The 25,745-nt window shown below is 51.9% G+C and overlaps 2 protein-coding genes across 5 annotated transcripts in view; one reads left to right on the top strand and one right to left on the bottom strand.

Moving 5' to 3' along the window:
• RMDN3 (regulator of microtubule dynamics 3) overlaps positions 1-11,103 on the bottom strand; it is a 42,920-nt gene extending 31,817 nt beyond the window's left edge. For both annotated transcript variants that reach the window (XM_075501740.1, XM_075501741.1), the window contains exons 1-6: positions 10,884-11,103; positions 8,427-8,622; positions 7,617-7,763; positions 3,149-3,416; positions 1,449-1,551; positions 791-851 (exon numbers count right to left, since the gene is read on the bottom strand). In XM_075501740.1, coding sequence (XP_075357855.1) covers positions 791-851; positions 1,449-1,551; positions 3,149-3,416; positions 7,617-7,763; positions 8,427-8,622; positions 10,884-11,040 — 932 coding nt within the window. In that variant the 5' untranslated portion in view covers positions 11,041-11,103. The remainder of the gene's footprint in view (positions 1-790; positions 852-1,448; positions 1,552-3,148; positions 3,417-7,616; positions 7,764-8,426; positions 8,623-10,883) is intronic.
• A 5,459-nt stretch (positions 11,104-16,562) lies between these two features.
• GCHFR (GTP cyclohydrolase I feedback regulator) lies at positions 16,563-25,686 on the top strand. Of its 3 annotated transcripts, XM_075501738.1 has the most exons (4): positions 17,360-17,625; positions 19,330-19,528; positions 19,816-19,910; positions 24,777-24,808. In XM_075501738.1, the coding sequence occupies exons 1-3, from the start codon at positions 17,598-17,600 to the stop codon at positions 19,862-19,864; spliced, it is 276 nt and encodes a 91-aa protein (XP_075357853.1). In that variant the 5' UTR covers positions 17,360-17,597; the 3' UTR covers positions 19,865-19,910; positions 24,777-24,808. The 3 variants fall into 3 exon arrangements, with proteins under 3 accessions (XP_075357854.1, XP_075357852.1, XP_075357853.1); XM_075501739.1 differs by lacking the exons at positions 17,360-17,625; positions 19,330-19,528 and adding an exon at positions 16,563-16,685 and having other exon boundaries at positions 24,777-25,683; XM_075501737.1 differs by lacking the exons at positions 17,360-17,625; positions 19,330-19,528; positions 19,816-19,910 and adding an exon at positions 16,577-16,685 and having other exon boundaries at positions 24,777-25,686.
• The last annotated feature ends 59 nt before the right edge of the window (positions 25,687-25,745 follow it).

Below are 25,745 nucleotides of genomic sequence, written 5' to 3'. Positions count from 1 at the left end.
GCACAGAACAGGGCGCTCCGATACGCATTTTCCCAGGGTCTGCACAACCAGAAGCGATGCCGACGGAGTCCAGCTCCCTTCTGTGCCAAGACGCTTGCAGCATCCCGCCAGGCACACACACGGGCCCAGAAGGCAGCTGCTGAGCGAATTATTGTCTTCCGCTTCCTGGAAGGGAAATTGCACAATTCCCAGGAAAGCTTCTAAACAAACTTTCCTTCACTTCACCTTTTCAAAATATAGGCACTTAAGCTACAAGCAGCCCAAAGAACATGCAGTCTGCTACATTTAGCCTGGCAAACACCAAATGGAGCTCGTGGTACTTGCTCATCTCAAACTCATTTTGTCAATACCTTGTTTCTCCAAGCCTCATCTGGAAGTTCACCCTTCGCTACCACCACCAAAGTTCATCGACTTGTTAGGTGCAGACTCACAAAAGCCTCGATACAATCTGTTCTGATATCCAAAGTTCATTGTTCTACCTGGGAGCTTTTGCTCAAGAACTCTTCTGGCCATCTCGTCTCAAAGAGAAATTCATCATTAAGTTGGCACAAGCAAAGCAAAGTTTATTACTGTAATCACAACCAAACCTACCATCTGTCAAGCCATTACTTACGCCAATTAACCAAAGCTGTTAAAAATAGCTGTTTAAGGAAAATAGCATCAGTGTAGCATACTCCAAGTGCAAATAAGCTTTTTTTTTTTTTTTAGTTTTTAAATGCAGCTCAGCTCACAGCAATCTCCAAGTCCTTTTCCTATGCTTCTTAAAAGCCAGAAGTAAAAAGCTACATACCATTGATGGCACTCAGCACTTTGATCCCATTTCTGCAAGGCAATCTCTAGCTCTTCTTTCCCTGCAAATAAGTGGTCAGAGGTAAGAAATTCAGCCGCTTACCTCCTTCTTTAAGGCTGTTAAGAGACAATAACATGTAATCTAGATGAGTATGAGAGAATGGCATAAAAAGTTATATATTTGTTAGTTTTACATTTGGCTTGAAAATGTTGTAACAAATATATTTGTTAGTTTATGTTGTGTCGTAACAAACATATTTGTTAGTTTTACATGTGGCTTGAACATTTGGCTTGAAAATGTTCCGTAAATAATTTCATACTCTTGCAGTGATATGGAACATTCAAGACCACTCAAAGAGATCACGCAAATTTTAAGTACAGTAGCAACACGGTTTCACCTCATTTGGAAGTACAGTCATCTACAATGAAAACATCTTCCCCACCATGCTAAGAAAAGGTAATGAGAGTTTTCAATGGTTTTGTTCTGATTAACTTCACAGCCTCAGATCTAGGACTTGTCCCACTTCCCTCTCTCTCCTCCAAGAACCTGCAGTCTCAAAAAGCTGAAGAGGGGGGGAAAAAGCAGGGTTTGTAACTCTCAAGTGTAACGTCAGCTTTGACCACCCCGCTTCCCTTGCCTCGAACACACAATTCCTTACCATCAGATGCGTACGATCTCTTCTCATCCGTGTCGTCTGTGATTTCGCACATATCACTATGTGCTCGGGCCAGGCGCCAAAGAAAGTCTTTCTGGTCTGCATACTGCAGTAAAAACATAAATGTGATACGTCAAGACCCATTCTGCCATTGACAAAGAGCATGAGAAAGAAAAATCAAGCAGGGGCATATGGAAGTCGCCCAGACATTTTTTGAAACCTCAAAAGGCCCCAACTCTACAAGAACTGAAACAGAACCACAAAAGAGCAAACTGGATGGCCAAATTTATAATTAAGCATACAATGCTACACTACTGCTACGGGTCTAACGAGGAACCCCTCCACTTCAAAGGCTATGCTGGGGTCCGTTCTTCAGCAGTCTCCACTAACCTCAAAACACTGGGAAAAAAACCCACCCCAAACCTCACCACTTCATTAAAATTGACAAATTGAATTTTACTGTTTTCATGCTTCAGTCTGCATTCAAACAGTCTCACATCCTGCCTTGTTCTTAAAGCTGGGACAGCACTGTCGGTGTACTGCTAAGTTTGAAGTGGATATGTTCTGACAAACTCAAACTTACTTTAAAAAAAGAAAAAAAAGCAAAAACTTAAAACACAACCTGGTTTCTTTTGCAATAGTCTTCTTTCTTTTGCAGTACTGTTGTAAATAAAAGAACGTGTGAGAACCACCAGAAAGAAGCATGCAAGAGAATTTCAGAAGCCAACAGGCCTGTTATTTTTTCCTGGTGGGAAGGAAAAAAAAAAAAAATCTACTTGAAAATGGAACTGATCAAGTTATCTGTTATTTCTTTCCTTCTATTCCTCCTGGAAATACAGGACCCAAAAAGGTTTTGCTTTTTAAAAGGCTGGTAACCCAGAACATTTTCTTTGCTGGCGATGCAGTACTTCGGTAAACACCAACAGAGGCTGACAGTGCAACTGCAGCAGGCACAGGCGTGCCCGCACCGCCTGCCGCAGGTCACAACAGCCGCAGCAAGACGCATTTCAACGCTGGGTGCGTCCGCTGCCTGTGGCCAGAGGTATAAGCTAGCTATCTGCAACAGCTGGAGTAAAACTATCGCTGCCCCTTGCTTCGTTCCCACACCTCAATGGCAGCGCCAACGTTCACCGAATCAGGGGATCAATTCCCGTCGCCTGTATGATATAAAAAGACATGTTCTTTAAGGTGGCAAAACACCTGCACCATCCAGGTTTTTAATCTCATTAACTAATATATACGTAAGCATTGCCTAACCCTTCTGTTTGAATATGCAACTTACTTATTTCATGAACCACCACACAGGCACACTGGGCAGTCCCCGGAAAGACCAAGGTTCCTGAACATAGATCGAGCCATTGCGTATGCAATGAGGTAAACGTTCTCAAAACGTTTGCGGAGTTTACTGTCTACACGCAGTGCTGTTATTTTACATATGTACAGTGTGCTCACTCAGGGAAAGTGCTGACATGATGAGACACAGAGTTCCAAGACAGAAAGCGACTGGGAACTGGCTTGCTGCTGGAGCCCAAACAATTCTGGCTTTCAGCCCGCTCCCAAGCTGCTCCTGAGGAAGGGGGCCACTGGAAGCTGGCCCAGTTGTGTAGGACCTGGACCCTGCTACGATATGCAATTTCCTCTTTCCCAGCTATTTAGCTGAAAACACAAATCACTGCTGGAAAATATAAAAAGGCAACCTTTACCGCCAGTTTATTATTCAGCAGCAGCTGGAAGCCCTCTCTCTTCTCCTGCTCATCTCCGTTGTGCAAGCGGTCAGCCTGCTGCAGTAGCTGACCCAGTCCTTCCTCTAGCGAGGAATCGAACATTAAATGCGTTTCATCCTCGTTGACAAGATCAAGGGAATCCCGTCGCGCAGTCCTCACTGTTTCACAGCTCACTTCATCTTCCCCTTCTTCACTCTCTCTCTCGGACTCCCGGTCGTAATCAGACTCAGCGTTGGCTGTGGTGTACCTTTGAGAAAAAAAAACACAATGCAAAATGAGTTTGTGGAGATGCTGTGCAGCCTATGACAGTTTTATACACATGGTACAGAAAAAACAACGCTTCCTAACAGAGGAAGAGGAGTATCTTAGTTTATCCTGGAGAACACTGTACGATCCAAGTGTCTCAAATACCACGCCAATCGTTATTTCTCATGTAATATACACAACCTCAAAAAGCTGAAGAAAGAATGCCCCCCAAAAGTTAAGCACAACTCAGTCACAAGGGTCCACATCTCACTTGCGCACCGTAACAGCTTCTCTTAGGCCTTCTAACTTCAATGTAAGAGAATTAAACAACTAAGAAGAGAGACAAGACAATTCCGTTAAATGTATGGATGATAAAAGAGAATTTCAACAAAAAATCCGACACACCCATCCATGTGGAAAACATAACCTGAGGTTTTTAGCCTGTTCCAGGAAATTTCAGACACAATAGTTTTGGCAATAGCGAGTACCTCCATCATCTTGTCTGAGCGCTAAATACGAAACAGCTTGTTCGCACTGACATGTGAAAAGGTGCAAAACAGTAGGAGAGCGGTCAAAACTATTTCACATGAGCAAGAAGTCCAGCAAGGAAACAGCAGATGAGCCACAAAAAGACAGCACATGGACAAAAACCCAGGCAATGATTAGCTGCTAAATTAGTCAAATGAACCAGGACAAAGCTCAGATCAAAGTTTCTGAAAATGGCTAAAATTAAGCTCCCCCAAATCATATACAGGCACCTAAGCTGGAAATTTAAAACAGCATTATGTATTGACTGATACCATTGCAGTGGGGTGCCTACTCAAAGAACTAACTTCTTTTTAAAGAAGACTCTCTATTCGTACCCCTCACATTTATCTGCAAGCTCTTAACTGAAGGATAAGCGCAAGTCAGCCCATAATTTAAGAACATGCACTTTTATATTCAGATTTTGCTGGTTTATCTGAATAAAAAGCTCTCTTCCTGAAGCAAGCTACTTCAAATCCCATAAATGCTTAATTCTAGGGGATGTTTGTAATTGTTACCCAATTAAACTGCACCCAAGCCACGTGTTGAACTTTACAAGCGCTGCTAGAATTAAAAGTCATTGTAGTCGGGGGGCATTCGGTAACTACAGCTGTACTCCCTTTTGTCCTGGCTGAGTTTCCCCTCTGAGGGAGGGCCTAGCGCTCTGTGTGTGAAGCTGCCTTTGTCTGGAGACAAAGATATGTGACCAAAGTCCATATCTGAAGAAAGTAGTTACAGTAATTTGGCCACACAAAGATAACAAGACACATTTGGCTATCGAAGCTTCAATTTTCTGAGAACCATCAATAATGCTCAAGCCTTCCCTCTCTGGTAGAGAGTAAACAAATACCCTCACTCACCACAGCCTCCAACTCTCATCCATAAATTTAAAAACCCACCACTTGGTACCGAAACATTTTAAGACAAGAAATAAAGTAACAGTCAGCCTTATCACTGCAAAGCCAGAAAAGCAAGCACTACAGGAAGACACGCTGAAGATTACATAGGCAGCACTAAATTCATGGATAATGTAGCAACACAGTGGTAGGTGACACTGGCACGGCTCTGTTTCAGATTGAGTTAAAAGCTTCATTTCTTGGTATTTTCTTAAGATTACTGATATTATTAGTTCTCTAGACTACCTCATTTTCGGTACTTAAACACAAACTCCTCAAATTCTCTTGTTTCCTGTCCTAACGTACTATGCAGCACAGTTGTGGGCTACGCAGCTGTGATACGGTCTCACTACATCTCACTGGCAGCTGCAAAGCTTTCAGTACTTCGGCTGAAAAACACTTTCCCCGTTGAAGGCTCCTGAAACACAATACGGTCTTTAAAAAGAGGCAGCAATGGATGGCCCCTATACGCTCTTTTTCTCCACCACAAAAATGTGTTTTCTCCGAGACAGCTCATACAAGATGCTGCCAGTTTAAAAAGACAAGCAATACCGTGTATAACTTCATAAACTCAAGAGTTTTCAGAAAGATTAAGGGATTTAGATGTTATCAGCCTGATTTCTCGAGTTTACGATGATGGAAAGTTCTTAAATGCTTTAGTATGTTGAGGCCTCTGGCTAGCACACATCCTGAACGAAAATGAAAACATACTATCTGGAACAAAAAAGCACATGGAAAGAGGAGGCAAAGAAGCCCAAAAGACCAACGCGGTGCCAAAGCAATACAGAGAAATTAAGCAGCCCAAGGCCTCTGGCCTCCTGAAAGCTCATGATTATTTTTGTGAATTGTATATGAAATCGGAGAAGATGCTTATGTCCATGTGGTTCACAAAATAAAGCTGAAATGCGAGTTCTTCTTTCTGAATTTCATTAAAAGAATACAATTGCCAGAAATGAACACACAGCTGATATTTATCTGCTGAGAACAGTCTCACTCTTCCTCCCAGTGGCTGCTAAAAAGCTTAAACCGTCTTTTCCAAAATTTATATTTCCTACCCCGATTTTCTACTAGAAAACTTTAGCATCTGCATCTCTAAAAGACAATATTGCATACGAAAGGCAGCTGGTTCCGAACAGACTAATATTATACCTATTTGTATAGGACAAATACCAGAGTGAGAAACTACATACCATTCAAATTTTTTTTTAATCAGGTGAGAGCTGCTTATCCACTAATTCTCCACACTGGTCATTAAACCTAATTAGAGATTTTAAATAAAATATAAGAACTCCTCCAACCATCACCAGGTTCCCGATAAAGTAATGAGGTTCTGCAGCAAAATATATCCCTGCTCCAGAGTTCACCTGAGGTCCCCTGAGGAGGATGAACCTTCTCTGAACCTTAGAATCGTTGTCGGCCTCTATCATGACTTAATTTTCTAAAGATCAGATGACACCGAGGGCTGGCATCGGTTGAAAAAGACCATCCTTTTCAGCATGCTTTACAGAACACATTGGCACCCGGATGACTCAACGCATCTGTTATTATCTAGATAGCAAGGCCTTGTCTTCAGAACCAACTATATCGTTTTAAAATTTGTTATGCAGCCTTGTTACCTATTACACCACCGTGAATCACTTGCTCCCTAATTTTGCTTTCCTATGAACACCCACTTCAGATGAATGAAGCAGTTCTATAACGTGAATGAGATCACATCAGCTCTTTCCTGCTTCACCAATTCCAGCTCCTAGAGATGAAATACTAAAAGGACACGGTTTTACGGCACTCGCAAAGCCTGCTTTCCTGCAGGTCCCTGTCCTTTGTTCTAGGAGGCTGCTGCAGTAATGGCCGCTTTGTCCCCTGATTACAAACCCGCGCTACCAAGTGTCAGTTTGCACCAGCTGACTGGTCGCTTAGCCGCTACCGAACAGCGCGCCGTGTCCAAATGCTGCCTGCCTTGCTCCCAGTGCTACAATTAACTTAGAATAGTAGAATCATTTAGGTTGGAAAAGACCTTTAAGATCATCGAGTCCTAACTTCTCTCTTTAAATTACATTTCATTTCAACGTCCCTTGGAAAAGGTGTACGACCAGCGCTGCGTGTTTTAGAACACGCTCACGTACCTCAAAAGCTATAGAATTCGTCTGATTAAGGCACGGAAGAGAAGCGTTTCATCAGAAAGGCGGCAGTCACATACATGTATGCCGTAGACCTCGTTTTCTATCTAATACCACAATACTTGCATCTATATTGTAATTCTTACCGTTGTTCTTCAACTACACTGTAGTTTTCACCCGTTTTTAAGAATTTAAGCAACACAACTGATCAGCGTGACACACTGAGAAAAATCTGTAAGAAACACCCTAGCCAAAGACATTTTAGTTAACTGGAATATATTTTTAATTTTATCAAGTTTTCCAGACTTTCTAAAATATATTATTTTACAGAAATTTTATTTATAAACTCTAACAAGTCCCAGGCTGGGCTTCTACTTCCCTTCTTCCTGCAAGGTTCCCTAATCAAATTATTGCTTAAAAGAAACAACCTCAAAAACTATACTTTTTTTTCTTTCCCTCCTTTCTCTACAAGTCAGAATCATTGCACTTCTCTCAGTCTGGCCCTGGCAGTAGTAGACTTACCGTAATAAAATAAAATAAAAACAGGATGACAAACACCTAGTGGGGAAAAAAATCCCTTCCTTTATGTTATAAACTGCGCAGACGTAAGTAATCGGGCACCAAAGCCCGTAAAAGCTGCTTGTAACCTGGTGCTCTGCTTACCCTCCTTCGCTTTCTCCATCGTCCGTATTGGCTGCTCCTGAGCTGGCTGTGAAATAAATCGAACTGGAGCCTGTGGAATCACTTCTTTCTCTAGGAAACGGGAACCGCCTCCGGCGAGTTACTTTCTGGGTTTCTTCCAGATGGGACCTTTGAGGAAGGCAAGAAGAGAAACAAATGCACAGTTGATAGTGAAATGGCTGCTATCTCACTTCCCTTCTCCTTTCTAGCACATTCTATCCCATTTGCTCTATACCCAAAGAATTCACAAGGTCACTTGCTCTTGCTTATACAAACATCCCGCTACCACACGGCGAACATCGTACTCTACTGTTAAAGCAAATCTGACCATAGACTTGGTCCATATACAATCCATATATGCAATCCCTATACGAGGGGGTAGTCACATCACACGCATTCCTCTGACTTCCTCAATGACAAAGACCAAGGAATCCTGAACCATCCTGTGGAACAGAGGACCTTTTATTCTATATCGAAAGTTACCTACAGTTGGCAGCCATCAGAGAGAAAACCGTAGTAGCAAGAGACAAACATTTACAGAACAAATAACCGTTCCAGTCTAGCACATGAAGCAAGCGCCACTACTTAATACTCCGTAAGAAAAAAAACCAACCCTGGCTACACATGCAATTGTTTTTTACATTAATCTCACTGGAGGTCAAGATGTAATGCCAGTGGAAGCTACACAGACGCTTTTTCCACTTTTGGATTTTAAATTTAACATACTCGATCACGGCTATGGAGTAAATACGTGCAACAGGAGAAAAAGACAGAACGGGGCAGGGTCGATACCTGACGTCACCAACGATTTCTGCAGCTAAGTGCCGCAGGCTGTTTCGTAGCTCCTCCACTTCTCTTCTTAGCTCCGAAATGTTTCTCAACACAAAGTCAAGGCGCTCCAGCACATCCACCTGCTCGCCGTGTGTCAGGAGAGGTGTGTACATAGCAGCATCTCCCGCCTCCACAGGAACCGGCACTCTGGGCACGACTTAAAGAAAACAAGAGGAGAAAAAGTTCATTAGATGCAAATGGGAAAGGATTTCACATGGGAAATCCGAGTACAATTTTGTTTTCAGAGGATGGAGGACGTGAGGCTTGGTCTCAAGTATTGCTGCCTGACCTGGCCTGAGGTTTTGGGTTCTTCAGCTGGTTTACTGCTCCCTTCTCTGACACCAGCATCTAGCCGCGCTTAACAGATTTGCAATAGCAATTAGGGGTAAATAAAGCTCTTTTAACTACACTTCTGTAAAAATCCCCCTGTAAAAATTGCTTTAGAAAGAGCAAAACCCATACTGAATATCACAAAGACTACTGTAGATAAGGAAACTGCCGCTTTTTTTAAAGTCCTTACTGCAAATTAATTTCATTCCTATTCTACGCACTTCTGTATTAACATCGCAATGAAAAACTACACTCGGCTTTTCTCCCGAATTCTGATCACCCCGGGGAGACCATCAGCCAGGAAGGCAACCAGCTTACAAGACAACATGTGACAGTGAGCAAGGACAATGGAAGCTAATTTTGGCCCAAAAAAGACCTATTCTTTAAAAAAAACCAAAAAACAAAAAAAACCCAAAAAAAACACACACCACAAAACCCCCCTCTATTCTTATTCAAGGAAAAACAACCCCACAGAAACCCAGAGAGGAGACATCATACTTTAAACAGCAGTTCAGTCCTCAAAATGTCTCATTGCCTTGTGGTGACTATCTAGAACCTTTACCAGTCTGCCTGGTCCTTAAATCTTTTTGCAGATAGAGCACGATCAACCAGCAGGTAAGAACAATTTACATCTGTAGATTTTAAATATGTTTTCTTGAAAGCTCATAAATATTATAAATAAACATACTACCAGCTAAGCCAATTATTGAAGAAAGAATACTCTTTTTATATTAACAACAAAAAAGAGAATCACTCGCAAAAAAGCAGCCAGATCTGCAGAAGTGAAGGGCTTATCTTCCAGAGTACCCTGCGTTAACGCATCTAACCGCAGAGACAAAAAGATTTCTCTTAAACGAAGACGTAATCTTTTCCCTCCTCTTCTTCTGCTTCTCAGAAGTACGCTGCTTGCTGTGCTGTTTTCTCAGGAAGGGCTGTACAGCACCTCAGCGTGTTGTGTGGAAGCACCTGCCCGACCCCAGCAGCGCTTGTCGCTGCTCCCGTGACCACAGCGGCGCAGGCAGAGTCTCCTTTTTTCCCTATGTCCGCTCAGGACCCGCTGGTGCAGGGTGAAGACCTGTGAAACCGGACGAACCGATGCCTTCCCAGATACAGGGTCAGCAACCAGGGGCAGACATTTATGGCAGCAGTAGCCACCAGCCTGTCAGCGCCACGCGGGCGTACTCGCTCTCCCGTCCCTGCCGCAGTGCCTGGACAGCGTACGCTGCATGCAGCGCGGCGGGAAGATAGTAAGGTACAAGCGTCCGAAACCCGGTTCTGCAACATCGCAGATGGAAACACTGTTCCCAGACCACTCCTGCCCCAACACGGCAGCAAAGACAAGCCTTCGGACACCCCGGTAAAGACATTCAAGTCAGAGTTCTTCCCTGCAAGTAATTTCATTTTTTAATGAAAGTATGAACACAACGAAAGTATGAGCACAATCAATGAAGTCCAGTCTACTGAACTCTGGACGTTACCAAGGGGAAACGCCCGGCCCTCGTACGCGCGCAGCCCTCTGTGCTGCCGGTCTCGGCTCAGAACCTGAGCCAGCGCGGTTTCACTTTCTGTCCCCGCATTTTGCACAGACTTGGATAAATAAAAGCAAGCTCAGGTTCCTGAATCAGCATTTTTAAAAGCTCAAAATCCCAACCCCGCCGGAGCTGGGTAGCGAGCGCCTACGTTTAAAGCTTTAAAACAGCTCTCAAAAACACACCGCGAGGGCAAGCCTAGAATCGAGGTGCCACCAGGCTTTGCCAGCTGAAGACGGCCTTTTTAAAATCAATTTTAAGAGAAACGTGCAGGAACACGGGCAGCGCTTATCTTCCCGGCCAGGCGGGACGCGCTCGGGGCCCACGCCCGGCCGGGAGGGCCGGTGGGCGCCGCTTCCCTGCCCCGGGGGCTCCCTCCCCTTCGGGCAGCGCTGACAGACGGCCGGGGGACGGGAAGGATGGGACGGGACGGGACGAAGGGACGGGACGAAGGGACGGGACGAAGGGACGGGACGAAGGGACGGGACGAAGGGACGGGACGAAGGGACGGGCCGCAGCGCCCACCGCCCCGCTGGCCGGCCCGGCCGTGCCCTCCTACCCTGGCTCCGGCGCCCCGCGGCCTCCGCCCGCCGCTCGCCGCCCCGCCGCCCGCCGCGCCGCCGCAGCACCCAGAGCAGGCCCAGGCCGGCGCCCGCCGCCGCGCCCAGCGCCAGCCCCAGCCCCAGCGCCAGCCGGCCGGGCCCGGGCCGCGCCATGGCCGCCCCGAGCGGGAGCCCCGGGCCGCCGCCGTCCGCCTGCCGCTGCGGGCGGCGCGCGGGGGTGACGCGGCAGACAGGCGCCCTATGGCGTGCAGCGGCGTCATCGCCGCGCGACGGAGGGCCGGGTGCGACGGAGGGCGGGCCCGGCGCCAGGGCGGGCCCCGGGTGGCGGCGGCGAGGCCGGGAGGGCCGCGCCCGCCCTGAGTGGGTACCCGTGAGTGAGTGCCCCTGCACCGAGTGAGTGAGTGCCCCTGCCCCCGCAGCCGCACCCCGCCCGAGTACACCTGCACCCGTACCGGCACCTGCGCCCGGCCAGGCCCGCCGTACCGGCACCTGCATGGGCACCGACACCTGCACCTGATGTGCACCAACGCCTACACCCGCACCTGCATGGGCACCGACACCTACATCTGCACCTGCATGTGCACTGACACCGACACCTGCACCGACACCTGCACCCACATGTGCACCTATACCTGTACCTGCACCTCCACCTGTACCTGCACCTGCATCTATACCTGCACCTACACCTATACCTGCATCTCCATCTGTACCTGCACCTACGCCTGCACCAACACCTGCACCTGCATGTGCACCTATACCTGTACCTGCACCTGCCTCTGTACCTGCACCTACACCTATACTTACACCTGTACCTGCACCTACACCTGCCTCTGTACCTGCACCTACACCTATACTTACACCTGTACCTGCACCTACACCTGCCTCTGTACCTGCACCTACACCTATACTTACACCTGTACCTGCACCTACACCTGCACCCGCACCTGGACCCAAACGTGCTCCTACACTTGCACCTACCCCCGCCCCACTCCCTACAGCTCCACACCCAGCACCCCGACACAACCGCCAGCGCTGCCCCGCGGCCTCCCCAGCCACCCCACGTCACCACCGCCCCACGAAACCGCCACAGCCCCCACCGCACCGGCGCAGCGGCTGCCACGCCCGCACCGCACCGCGAGCGACGCCGCGGTTGTGGCACCGCGGTTCCGCCCGGTGCCGAGACCGCGGGGCGCTGGGCTTTGGCTCCGGCGGTATCGGGAGCAACGCCGCAACTGCCGCTGGCTCTTCACCCGCCGTCACCTTGCGACCTGTCCCCGTCCTCTCCGACGGACGAGCGACGGCCACAGGGACACGGCTGCGGTGACAAACCCTCGGCGTGGGCGCGGAGGGCGCAGGCCGGGTTGCTTTGCGCGGTTGTGACGTACAGCCCTGCCGCTGCGGGCAGCGCGAGCTCCCGCTCCCGCGGATATTAAAGATGGTATCTGAGTGACACCGCGGCCTGGCCTTATTGTTGTTCTTCCCCGTTGCGCTCTAATGAAAGCCATAAAAACAAGCTTTTCGAAAGAAATCATTTCCAGAAAGAATAGGTGCTTTAACCCCTTCACACCAGCAGAAAACAACCGCACGCTGGTGGGGAGCTGGAGCTGAAATCCCCGTTGGATCTGACGTTCAGTTATGATCTTTTTGCCCCCAAAGGTGCCAGCCCCGCCAACGACCCCCCACATTGCGCCGGCGTTTTCATGATTGCCATCGAACTGTTCTGGAACAGCAGCGGGGATTGCTGCGGGGGTAACGCGGCAACATCGTCCCTTCCCATTTCGTCCTGAATTTTTTTTGCTGGGGTTGTAGGCGGGGGGTAAATCCTAGACCACTGCCAAAATTGCTGGTTGGGGCAGGACGGGGCAGGGCAGCGGCTGTGAACAATATCGATTCTGGTCTGAAATCCTTGCACGTGCCAGAGCACCCGCTGTCGGAGCCACCTTGGGCAGCGCTGGAGCAGGGTGGGGCTCTGAGTAGAATGAACACCCACAGAGACTGCTTGAAGATATTGTCTTTTCTCTCCGTGTTTTGCTTTTCCTAAAATAACCTTGTGATTCGGTTTTACAAAGACACCTCGGGCCTGTTTGCTACTGCAGGTCTCCCGCAGGCGTGCCGGATGAGATGCTGAGACCATGTTGTGTGGCCTCACATCTGATGCACGAAGCAAAGCTCCTCAAGAAGCAAAAGGGAGCTGCGGAGTTTTTTTATCTTCAGCTCTATGGGGGAAAGTCTTTCTTTCTCCCATGTGGCATCAAAACGTGGTATGAAAATCATTGCTTCCTCATATAAACGAGTCCGCAACTTCATCCCCCGGAGCAGGATCGAAGCTGACAGGTTGCAAAGACCCAGTGCTGCGGGTCAGCCACTTCTGGAGTAACTGGGGACGCTGTTAAGAGGAAAGGCAATGACTTTTATACCCGTCGAGTTGTCATGAAGCGCGATGCTCTTGGAATAGCAACCCTTTAAATGCGGCGAGGGCGGCTCATCCCCCGAGCGGAGGTGCTCGCAGGTGGCTCGGCCCATCAGCCAGCCAGCTCCGGGACTGGAAACGCGCCCCGAAGGATGCAGCCCCGCTGCGGGAGCAGCGACGGGACCACAGCGAAACGGGGAATGTCCCAAACCTCCCTCTTGGCTGGCTGGGGGTTTGGCAGCTTCCAGGAGCAGGGGACAAATGCACAAGAAAAAGGTGTTCAGGAAAGCCCAAAGCTGCCGAGTGACGCAGCGGGAGTGGAAAACGGTTATTTTAGTGAGCAAACCATTCATAGGACTTGTCGTAGTACAGGGGATGTAAAGAGCTGCCGGTTCTTGGGTGGAGATTGCGATATTTTAGGTGGAAATAAGACTGTGTGTAAGGCGAAGAAGATAGGGATGGCCCGATAATCAGCCCGCGCCTTCGGGGTTTGAATTTCTCCGTTCTGCGGTAAATGCAGTGAACGTGCGGGCCGGTTACATTTCTGGTGTGATCCCCCAAACCCGGGGGCTGTAAGAAAGTGCTTCTGCCAGGATTATTGAAACTAGGAATGTCTTTTTCTGGAACAGCCAAAAGAAAACCAGTGATTCCTTTAACACCCTCTGCAGCGTATTCACGACTAGCTAAAAAGATGGATTAAACATATTCCTTTATCAGTGTGTCCCAAGTACAGAGCTTCTCGGCAGCAGCCTCAGATAACGAACGATACCATTTATAATGGTATATAATACATGTAATACAACCTTTATAATACAACCTTTATAATACAGCCTTTATAATACAGCCTTTATAATACAACCTTTATAATACAGCCTTTATAATACAGCCTCGTGGGGATTTCTCCTTGCAGCCAGACACAGCGATCAGCACCTTGCTTGTCCTGAGGTGCTGCCCTCCATCCAACCAGTAATATTCTGGGCAGGATTAAATGTAATTGGGTGCTGCAGGAAGAAGAGGGTGTTAATTAGAAAAAGCCGCTGCTGTCAGAAGAGGAAATACAAAGCTCTTCATTTGCCACTTGCCTCTTGTAAGCGTGGGTAACGGGGTGATGATTTCTGGCAGAGCCAAATAACCTTTTGCTTTCTTTTATCTGAATTATTGGGGGAGATTCGAAGCCGGCAGCTCCCACCGGCCCCTGTTTCTCTCCATGTCCGACGAGGGCTGTAAGCAGACCGGTCGGAGCCAGTGCCAAAGAGTAATAAGTTGCTTTCGGATGATGAATGGCACCGCCGAGATACATTGCACTGTATTTTATAGCTCGCTCTCACGCCACTGCAGGGCTGAGCGCTCGGGCTGTCTCCCAGATTTCGGTATCTCATCAGGAAATTAAATACTGAAATATCGTGTGCAGGCTCTGTTTTCATTTTCCTCTCTTATTCCCCCCCCCCAAGAAAGAGCGGTGTATGAGCCAGCCCAACTAGCGAGAGGGAGAGCTGGGCAGTCTGCCACGCAGCGAGGACCCTGCCTATTTTTTTCTTTAATTTGTGGATAGACCGAAGGTTCTGGATTTCATATCTGTATTATCTTCTGCGGCCGGCGGGACGGCAACTGTGGGACCACGCTCGCAGTGAGACCGCCCGGTCGCGGTCCAAAGGGGTTATGGCTTTTGGGACTCCTGTCGAAATCAAACGCGACCCAGGTGCGATGCGCAGGAGGCAGCATTTCCCTTTCATTAATTGGGCAACAGAGGCACGAACGTGTTCATTTGTCGCACTAGAAGCCAACGGCAAGTTTACAGTGGAAAATAAGAGTTATGGGTAAACATTCGGACTGTTCTGGCAGCGGGGATTTAGGGAATACCCTCCTTAGGGTGGAAAGGATCTAAATGGAGTGAGGTATCCCACATACAGCTCGAAATGCATATATTGGGATATTGGGGGCACATTTTAGGAAGATGATACCATCAACCTCTGTTGGTTATTTTCCTGTATCATGCCAACCCCAACAAACATGTTAATAATAATAAACATATTAATAATAGTGTTAATAATAATGGTTAGCAAGGTTTGGCTTTGTCGGAGCGTTTCCTTTAGCCTAGCGAGCAGAAATGTGAATTTTCTCCCTGTTGGAGTTAATCAGTAACTCGGGGCAGGCAGAGAAACCGGCCCCAGGTCACGCAGGAAGGACACGGCACAGCGCAGCCCCGGCTCTTCGGCACGGGAACATCCTTCTTCTGCTTCCTCCTGCAGCCGTTTATTTCTGAAGATTATTAGCAAAATTAGGAATTGATTAAGGCTTGTTAATCATTTCTGGCGAGCTGCACGGAGAGGTTTCTGTTCAAGTTTTGAGGCTAGGGAACTGTTATTTGCTATTTATGGAAATAATATTTGCTTTATATAAAGTTTTCAAACTGCTAGGGTGGGTGTTGAGGGGAGCTACTCCATCAGCACCTACAGAGGAAGCGCCTCTGTCTGTCCCGGTCTCAGGAAATGAGCTTCTCCTCAAATTTTGAAGGGATTTAAACCCCCGTGTTTGCAGATAAAAGCTCAACAGCCCGAAGAAAAAGGGACTTTTCCCCCAATGTGCTGGTTGTGCCAAACACCCTGCTCCAGGGGAATGCTTGGAAAGGACCCCCGGGTGGTACCGGGGATGCGCTGCAGCGTCCAGGGCTCCCCACCTGCCTGGCTCCTGGTCCATCATCTCCCCGTCCTCATTTCCCGGTCCTTCGTCTCCCTGTCCATCGTTTCCCTGTTCACTGCCTCCTGGCCCTTCATCTCCCTGTCCATCGTCTCCTTGTTCATTGCCTCGCTGCTCACTGTCTCCCAGTCCATCATCTCCTGGTCCAACACCTCCCTGTCCATCACCTCCTGTCCTCATCTCCCCGTCCATCACCTCCTGTCCTCATCTCCCTGTCCATCACCTCCTGTCCTCTGTTTCCCCATCCATCACCTCCTGTCCTCATCTCCCTGTCCTCCATCTCCTCATCCATCACCTCCTGTCCTCATCTCCCTGTCCATCACCTCCTGTCCTCTGTTTCCCCATCCATCACCTCCTGTCCTCATCTCCCTGTCCTCCATCTCCCCGTCCATCCCCTGCCGGGCGGGCAGAGCCGAGCTCCCTGGGGGACACGGGCGGTGCCCCGCGGGGCTGTCCCCCGCCGCGGCCCCGGCGGACCCCCGGGGTTACCCCCCCGCCCCCCCTTGACCCCTCGGGGTCCGCCCCAGCCCCGGAGCCCCCGCAGACGGGGCGGCCCGGCCCGCGCTGCCCGGGGCGGGGCGGGGCGGGAGGCGACGCTCGGGGCCGCCCCCGGGCACGGCCCCCCGGGGCGCGCAGGCGGCCGCGGGCGCGGAGGATGCCGTACCTGCTCATCAGCACGCAGATCCGCATGGTGAGTCCGCGCCGCCGCCGCCCCGGCCCCGAGCGGGGCAGCCGGAGCGGCCGGGGCCGGGGGAGCGGCCGGGGGGCGCGGCCGCCGCCGGGCCGGGCGGGGACCGCCGCGGGCGGCGGGAGAGGCTCGGCCCCCGCCCAGCGGGCACCGCCGCCTCCGGCCGCTGTCCCGGGCCGGGCTGCGGCTGCTGCCGGGCGGGAGCGGGGCTCGGGGGGCGATGCCCCGCGGTCTGGGGGGGGCCCCGGCACGGCCGCGCCGCGCACCGCCGGCCCCGCGCCGCCCTTCGCCCCGTCCCGTCGGTGCTGGCGGGGGCGGGCGGGGAGCAGGGCCCTCGGGTGCCCGTACCCCGCTCCTTTCCCCTCCGACCTTCCCCTCCTGAGCAGCAGGGAGCGTAACTGGGGCGACTTGTTGCGGGATCCCGTGAACGCCGAAGACAGCGGTCTCCGGCCCCGCGCCCTCCCCGTAGGCTTCCCTTCCCTCCTCCCTCGGTAGCCGTTCCGCGGTGGAAAACGCAGCCGTAGCCGAGGGGAAGGGCATCGCGGCAGCGGGGCCGTCGCGCAGCAGCCCGAGCAGCGGCGGGGATCCCTGGCCGAGAGCCGGGCTGAGCGCAGCCCGTCACTCTCGTGTACCGACCCGAAGGAACCGGTACCGCCTCGCCATCGCGGCCTCCGCAGGCCGCAGAGCAGTTGCTGCTGACCCCCGTCAGCTGGCGCGTCCCGCCAGGGCTGCAAGAGCAGATAGCCCTGTCTTTGTCTGGGGTTTTCTCCTCCTCCCAGCGCAAAGGGGAACTAGGCGGCTGAAAGCCGAAATATGGCGGCGTCCTTTGGCGATAGGAAGGGGGTAACGGTGAAAAAAAAGCAAATCGACAAGCTGGCAGGAGTTTGGTGACAGACGCTGCTGCTGTCGTTGAGGATGTCCTGTCCCACACAGCTCAAACCAAGTGAGCAGGGAATTGGGAGCGGGGACGTGTGGGGATGCTGCGGCACCGAAGCGTCCGTTTGCGGTGATACTTTGGCATCCTACAAGTTGGTTAAGTTGTACATCGTACAAGTTGATTATGGACCGAGACACAGAAAGCGCCGCATGGCTGGGGTTTATGGGACCGCAGGGCAAGGCACGCAACAGGGCGGACTGGGCTATCGTAGCTTAGCACGTTCCCCCCCGGAGACTTTGGAAACTCTGCTCTTTAGCAGGGCAAAGCAAACATTTCCAGCCTGAAACTTGGCATTGCGCCGCGGCTGGAAACAGCCCGTCCTGGCCCGGCAGGGGGTGATTTGGTTGCTTTTTGGTTGCTTTTTTGCTTGCGGATGACTTGGCTGCTTTTTCCCGGCAGTGGCTGGGGCAGGGACGAGTCGCTCCCTCCTGTGGCACGTCTCCCGTGGGCTACGGGGAGCCGGGCTGCGGGCGGGAGGGCTGCGTGGGGAGCAGCGAGCAGAGAAGGCTCGTTCTCTGCTTCGGTTTCTGTCTTTTCCAGCGCTCCAGGCAGCGGAGCGTGCCTGCGTGTTTGCACAGCTCGCTGACCTGTTTGATTAGCGGCGCTGCGTAAGCGCTTCTAGTTAGGATCTGATTGAGGCTCATGATTTACACGCAATTTGCCAGCGCCGGTTTGTAGATGGATGCTGTCAGGGAGGATTTTACCCTCTCTGCTGCGTTCAGTCCTCACCCGTCCGCTTTCCCCAGACTGGTTATCTCAGCTCTCCCAGCCAAGGAGAAATTCCCTGCTTTCTCTGCCATCGAGCTGCCTGGCCGCTTCGTTGCTAAACTCACCGTGGGTCAGGGTGCGCGGTTTCCCATCCTGCTGCGCTTGCTCCCGGGACCGAGGGCTCCACACCACGACGGCGGAGCACGCAGCCTGCGAACCTCCGCGTGCAGCCTCCGCTGGAGGCTCAGGGACCCTCGTCCTGTCCCTGGGCTTTGCTTTCTCCAAGGGGTGAGAGAGAAGAAAGGGGTCAAAAAGGGTCTGGGTGATACTTAAAATATTTCTGAGGTTATTGAGGGTTGAGCGGCCCTCTGCGGATTATAAAGCGTGGATAAGAGGGGGACGTAGGTTTGCCAGTGGAAGGGGGACATCCCTTGCAAGAACAGTTTTCACTTGCAAACTTTTCATAAGTAGCGTGGAGGAGATTTAAAAGCAAACAATTGCTCCACCTATTAAAATCAATTAAAACTTGCTATTTTCAGGGGTAGCCCGGAGGGTGCAGGGGTCGGTTTTGGAGCACGGAGCGTCTTAGCACCCCCACAGCGCTGAGCAAGGAGGGCTGGGTTGTGGGGCCCGCAAGGGAGCTGTGTGCCAGGTCTCTGCCGCTCCCCAGCCCTCGTAGCTACGGGCAGGGTTCAAGGCTGCGCTTTCTGGCTCTTCCAGCCTCGCTGTTGCAGGGCGGCTGGGTGCTGCCCTCCCCGGCTGCTCCCCGCCGTGCCGGGGGCGGGTTGGGAGCGGGCGGTCATTGTGGAGGTCACGTTGGCACTGTCGTTATCTGCTGTGCCCTGCTACTTCGCTCTGGAAAGCCTCCAGCCCGGGAATATCTCATAAAATAACCCTTTGGGAGCACTGTGCAGAAATGGCCCCGTCCCCCCAGGTGACGGGTGGGAAGCCCACCTGATGGCTCTGGTGAGGTGAGTCACGTCTCTGACTGCCTCCCCGCAGCTCCTCCGGTCTCCTGCTGCTTCCGAGGGAGCGTGACTGTCCCTTGTCGTCCCATGGGTGCTCATCTGCCCCAGTCGCTCCATGGCACCTTCTCACATCCATCTTCTCACCCTTCCGAGTTCGTGGAGCCATTCCCAGGGCTGTCTTCTACCAGGACGGGCAACCGGTCCCTAACTGGCCTGGGGATGCTCATGTCACGGTAGAACACCCAGATGTGCTGGTTTTGCACGATGAGGCTGTGAGTAGCACCTCGGTGCTGTCCCACGGCCGTCCCGGGGTGGATCCCCGAGGACCAGAGCCACCGTGAGCTCAGCCAGTAGGTGGCCCTCCAGGAGCAAAGCCGCCAAGGTCCTCTCCTGGGACGGGCAGGGGGCTCCCAATAATCCCTTCCCAGTAAAGCCCTTACTGGAGCTGTCCCGGGGAGCGGGGCGGGGGGTGGCCGTGCTGCCGCCCGTCGCTCACCCGCTCTGCTGCCTTTCCCTGCAGGAGGTCGGCCCCACCATGGTGGGAGACGAGCATTCGGATCCCGGCCTGATGAGCTTCCTGGGGGCCACGAAGAGGAACGTGCTGGGAAACCACTTGTAAGTCCTCCTCGGCGACGTTCCAGGCTCTCCCCTCTCCTTATTTTCCCAGGAAAACTGGGAACGTTTTCACTCCTGGTATTCACCACGGCACCTTCCAGCTGCACATTTAATCCCGGGACTAGTTTGATGCTGAAAGGGCACGCGCGCGTCCTTGCCCCCGCCTGTCAATGCTCACCCAAGGAAACGCTGCCTGTTTCATTTAGTTTGTTCTTTTCTTCTTGCTCTGACCCCATTTTAGCACCTGACCCACCTCCCCCCCTCTCCTTACCCCTTACACGCTTGGGATGCTTCTGGCTGTTACCTGACGCGCGCCCTGGCTGAAATAAAACAGGCACAGTGAGCATTTGAATCGTTCTGCGTAACTTTATCTGCCTTTATCCCACCCTTAATCCTTAAAGACACACCTCCTCTGTCTTATTATCCTTTCCAGCCCTGAGATGCTCGGAAGCAAACGGTGCCCATCCCTCCTCTCGCAGCCTTGCTCTGGCTGTGGCCTTTTTTGGTGCCCAGCCACCCAACACGCTCATCCGCCGTCTGTCCCGTCCCGTCCCGCTCTCTAGGGCAGCTTGCGGTTTCTCCCCGCTAGCGAGCGGCCGCCCCGGCCCCTCCCGACGGCTCCTGAAGCTTTTCCGTGGGCTGCTGAGCCCCCGGGTGGGAGCTGCTTCCCATCGCGTCCCCCCGACTCCAACCCATTAGCCTGCGTGTTCCCGAGCCCTATATATTCGATGCTTCGCCATGTCCCCGCCTCTCTCTCTGCCCACACCGAGTTCGACACCAGCCTTCATCAAAGTGCAACTCGGAGATGGTACCAGTATGTTCTTTACATCGTGGCCCACTTTTTTTTTTCGTTTTTCCCCACTTGATATCTCACTTGTTTTTTCTCCAGGGGAAAAAAAAAAACCCAACCCAAAGCAAAACAAAGCCCCAAATGCAAATTAAAACAACAGAGAGGAGCGGTTAGATTTCTGCTGAAGCTTGCCCACTGGCGCCGTGGCGCAGAGGAGGAGTAGGAGGAGAACCAGGCGTGAAACAGAAGGGCCTCTCGGTCCCAGTATGTTCTCAAACTTCCATCGGCGGAGCTGGGAAAACCCACCTACTCGGTGAACATCGAGGTCTGAGTCCTCAACTTCTGCAGCATTAAAAACCTGAATGGGGTGGGAGATTTTAAAGAAAGAGGAGATGATTAAAAAAACCCCCGAAGACCCCCCGTTAAAGAGAAACCCTTCCGAATGCAAACTCAGGCCGCTGCCAGCTCCCCGCACCGGCAGGAAGGCTGATCTCGGCCCCCCGCCGCTCATCCCCTGCCGAGCGGCTCTGGGTGGCTTTGCTGGGCTGAGCCGTCTCCGCGCTGCCGTTCCCAGCGCCGTGGGTGGGCAGGAGATCGGCAGCAGCGTCAGCTTCGTGCTGCTGCCTGCCACGCCGAGCCCGGGAGCAGGCAGGGAGTTATGCAATGAGAGAAGGGAGACCCGCGGGGGGAGAAAAAGAAGAGGCTTCAAGAGGGAAGGAGTGCTGCTGGCTCCTGAGAGAGGGGCAAGGATCCCTCGGATTCGGGTGGAAAAGAGAGGCAAAGAAAGATAAAATGCCTCCGCGGCCTCTGCCCCAGCAGCCAGGGAGGAGATCGGCGTCGTAAGGAAGCGGAGTGCCACATTTTGCTTGTTTGGGAGAAGGGATCTGAGCTGTCTCTGGGATCTCCCTGCTGGATCACCACCTTTCTTCCCAGCCTGTGGCCTGGAGCATTTTGAGCTCCCTCTCGCCCCACCTGCTCCCTGGCGTGGCTGGTGTTATACCCGGGGTAACTCCGCTGCATCTTCCCCTTTTGCGCTTGAGCAACAGGGGGTGGAGAAGATAACCTGGCTGGAATGTGGCTGCTGACACCCCGAGAGGCACGGCGGCATGCCAGCGGGGTGAGCCCCAGCCGCCTCTCTGCCCCGAATCCCGAGCAGGGACGAGAGCTCCTGTATTTGCACCTGGGCTGAGCAGGATTTTCCATCCACCTGACTGCAAGGCTTCCCTAGCAGTAAGCCCGGCCATAGGACGCTGCAAATCTTGCCCTTCCCGTAGCACCGTGGGCTCCAAAACCTTAAACGTGACCTTGGAGGGAGCCTGAAAGAAAAGGTCTAAGCAGTGTGGACCTGCTGGGGCACTGTAATATAGAGATGAAGTACTTAATTGCCTCTAATAAGGGAGAGCACTGATCCTGTTAGGCAGCTCTGCACTGCTGCAAAGGCACATCGTTAAGTTCGATCTGCCGCCGGCACGCGGGCGCGCACCGTCGCTCTCCTACCCGACGTGCGGCGGCAGAACCCGGGGGCATCTGGGCTTTGGCAAGGGGGGAGCCGGGCTCTGGCCCAGCCCGCGCGTTTCTGGTAGCCAGCGCGGGGCCGAGGATCAAAAGCCTGACCCTCGGCTGCTGCGGAAAAGGGGATTCTTCCGGGTCCACCCCCGTGGACGCGCACGTGTGGATGACTGCTGGGCACCGTCCCCGGCCCCTCCTGTAATTATAAAGGCCGTCAGCACTGTTTGGTCTGAAAGGAAAGCCGATGCCTCTCTGTCAAATTTGGGGAGCTGAGGTCTGAGGCGCCTGCCGATACTTTCATTTAGCTGTTCCCCAGGGCATAGTCAAACCCGTCCTCGAGGAAGCTAAAAGGACAGCCGGGCAGGAATCACGAGGAGGTTGTCTGCTCCACCGCTAACATAGCTGCGTGTGGAGGACGCTCCTGCCCCAGCTCAGTCCCATCCCCACGCACGCTCCTCCGGGCTCTCTGGTTTCGGCACATCCGGCAGGCAGGCCGGCTGGGGTCACGTACTGAACCACGCGCGGGTGCAGAAGCCCTCTCCGATCTCGGGTGACTTTTCTGTTCCCTGCTGGCATTTAGCTGGGAGGAAAGGCTTTGCAGATGTTCCCAGCCACTCCGTCCCGATTCAGACCGGTTGCACGCAGAGGTGGCGGCGTACTTGATACGCACTGTGTGCGATCTTTTGTTTCGCTCAATACGGAGTTGTTTAAAGCCCTGGGCAACTTGGCTTTCCTTCTGCTTTTAGCTCAGCCACTCAGTTTTTTAGAATCATAGAATCAGGCAGGTTGGAAAAGACCTCTAGGATCATCCAGTCCAACCGTCAGCCCAACACCTCCATGCCTACTAAGCCATGTCCCGAAGTGCCACGTCTACACGTTTTTTGAACTCCTCCAGGGACAGTGACTCCACCACCTCTCTGGGCAGCCTGGTCCAATGCTTGACCACCCTTTCAGTAAAGAAATTTTTCCTCATATCCAGTCTAAACCTCCCCTGGCGCAACTTGAGGCCATTTCCTCTTGTCCTATCACTTGTTACCTGGGAGAAGAGACCGACCCCACCTCTCTACACCCTCCTTTCAGGCAGTTGTAGAGAGCAGTAAGGTCTCCCCTCAGGAGAGAGGAGTTCCTGCAAATAGGTTCCTACAAATAACAAACACATTTTAGGTTCCTACAAACAACAAACAATCCCTGCCTCAGCTCCTTCCTCTGCATAATGGGAATAATATTTACCATCTCCAACATGTGAATCTGATGGGTATGTGGCAAGCCTCTTCGAGAAAGCATTAAGTTCAAAGACACTTATAATAATACATATTATCTTTACACCCCATCTATAATTATAGCAAAGTACAGTCTGTCTTGAGAAACTGAAAAAAAGCTTTCACATCTTGGTGTTATTTCATGCCCTAAAAGCACTCACCACTCCATTAATGTTTTGCAATCTTAGCAAGAGCAACTTTGGAAATGCTTTTGGGTCTTTTTTTATTGTTACTAGTATGAAAATCAGGAGAGTCTTTGTTAAGGTGCCCAAACAAGATCCCCAGTGATCCTGTAGCCCATCATTATCAGCTTATCTGGCACAGTGAGTCATCTAAGAGCTAAACTGGTATGAAGCTTATCCCATCTGCTCGAATAAATACCGCATCCAAAAAGACGGCGTTAAAGGAGCAGGAAGGCTGCCAACGCCAGCACTGAAGGCTGTACTTGCCCTTTCAGCTCTGCTACGTCCCCACCTAATTCAGCCCGTTTTGTGTCTGTATTGCCCTACTCTGCCACTCGGCCACCCCCGTCTGCTTTCTGTACGGCGGGAGCAGTCTCGCAGCCCTCAGTCTTCTGCGGAGCAGCGGGCTCAGGGATGGGGCGGGGGGAAGGACAGCTTCTGCCCCAAATGCACAGAGCCAGCAGAGAGCACAGAGCAACACAAGCTGGACAAAGATCCAAGCGTCAGTTCCTGGACATCCACTGCATGCAACCGCTCTGAGCTGCCGGGCTAGAGAGGAGCCTGTGCTCCACCTTATTTGGCAGCTCTGGTGAGGACGATGACTTCTGGTTTTTCAAAGGCTTAATACTTGGCTGAAGGCAGCATTTTTTCCCAAGCCCCAGATTTCAAGCGCAGGCTCTCAAAAACACCCAATTTACAGACATGCGCTGACATCGGCAAAACAGTGGCTTTTCATTCCTTAGAAACACCGGAATCGTTCTTCCCTGCTTTGCAGAGATTATCCTCTTTCTCCATGAATTCCCAGCTGTGAACACTCCTGAACCCTCTCTGCTGCAGTTTCAGCCCAGTTAACCGAGCAGCACGTGGCTTTGGACAACCGGTCCCCAAACCACATTTCAGTTTAACGTGACCCTTCCATTTGGGACAGGCTTCCTCCTTGGTTTGGTAGCTGTGAGGTTTGGCCTTCCCCATCCGGTTAACCGAGGTTATGCGAGACGGGTGCGAGACGTGGTCGTTGCAGTGCCTTGTATCTGTTTAGCAGTGAGGCAGAGTCACTTCTGCAAGGAAATTCTTGTCTCTTCCTTCTCCACCTCATTTTATTTCTTCTCCTCTTTCCTGCTCGCAGCTGGGAGTACTACGTGAACGACGCACCGCGGATAGTCTTGAACAAGCTGGAGAGCTGCGGTTACCGGGTGGTGAGCATGACAGGCGTGGGCCAGACCTTGGTGTGGTGCCTCCACAAGGAATAGCGAGGAAGACTTCTGCGTTCCACCCGGACGAGATCCTGCCGGGGATCATCTCACGCAGGACCGACAGCAAACTTTTCCCCTTAATTCCTTTCTGTCCCAGACTCCAGGCACTCGGGCATGGGGGGAGGAGTGGTGTAGAGGCAAAACTCGACCCAATGGAAGCTTCCCATCCCTGCCATTTCGCAAGACCGGGGGGAGGAAGGCATGCCCAGTCCAGACGAAATCGCGCACAGAGAACAGATGGCTCTATCTCTGCGTTCAGCTGAATGGCTGTCTGGCAAATACCATCTTTTTACATTTTAATCATCTCCTATTTAGCATGCAGTGGAGGAAGCTCAAATAACAGACTTGTCTGCCTGTTCCTCGGGGCCGCCCCAGAGAGGTACGTGCTGAGCTGTGAGAGTTCAGGGCATGCCTTCTCCCAGGCCACGGGGGGTAGGGAGGGGAGGCCAAGCACGGATGGCGTACCATCTCATCCCTGCAACGTAAGCGGGAACTGCTACACCTACCCAGTGCTCTCTGAGCATCCCTTCACTCGGCAGCAACCCCAGCATGGGATTGTGGTTAGCATCACCAGACTCTCAGCCCCAAGAGTGCCATTCAAGCATAACACATCCTTCCCAAAATAGCCTTAGAGCAGCACAGAAAGGTCTTGTGAACATTTCAGGTACGGGCTCTGTAATCTTAACGGCAGCAGTTGCAATGCTGGATTGTTTGGGACTGTATCAATCCTGCTGTAGGGGTAACACCAATAAAACCTTTCGCTAAAGAGACCAATGTCTTTCTGTGGGTTGTGTTAAACAGCTGTTGCTCCCAAACAAGCTTTCAGGAATTAAAAGAAGCTC

Source organism: Mycteria americana, chromosome 5 (genome assembly GCF_035582795.1).
Source record: "Mycteria americana isolate JAX WOST 10 ecotype Jacksonville Zoo and Gardens chromosome 5, USCA_MyAme_1.0, whole genome shotgun sequence".
In the NCBI taxonomy this organism is placed as follows: domain Eukaryota; kingdom Metazoa; phylum Chordata; class Aves; order Ciconiiformes; family Ciconiidae; genus Mycteria; species Mycteria americana.
This window is presented reverse-complemented; position numbering and strand designations above follow the sequence as displayed.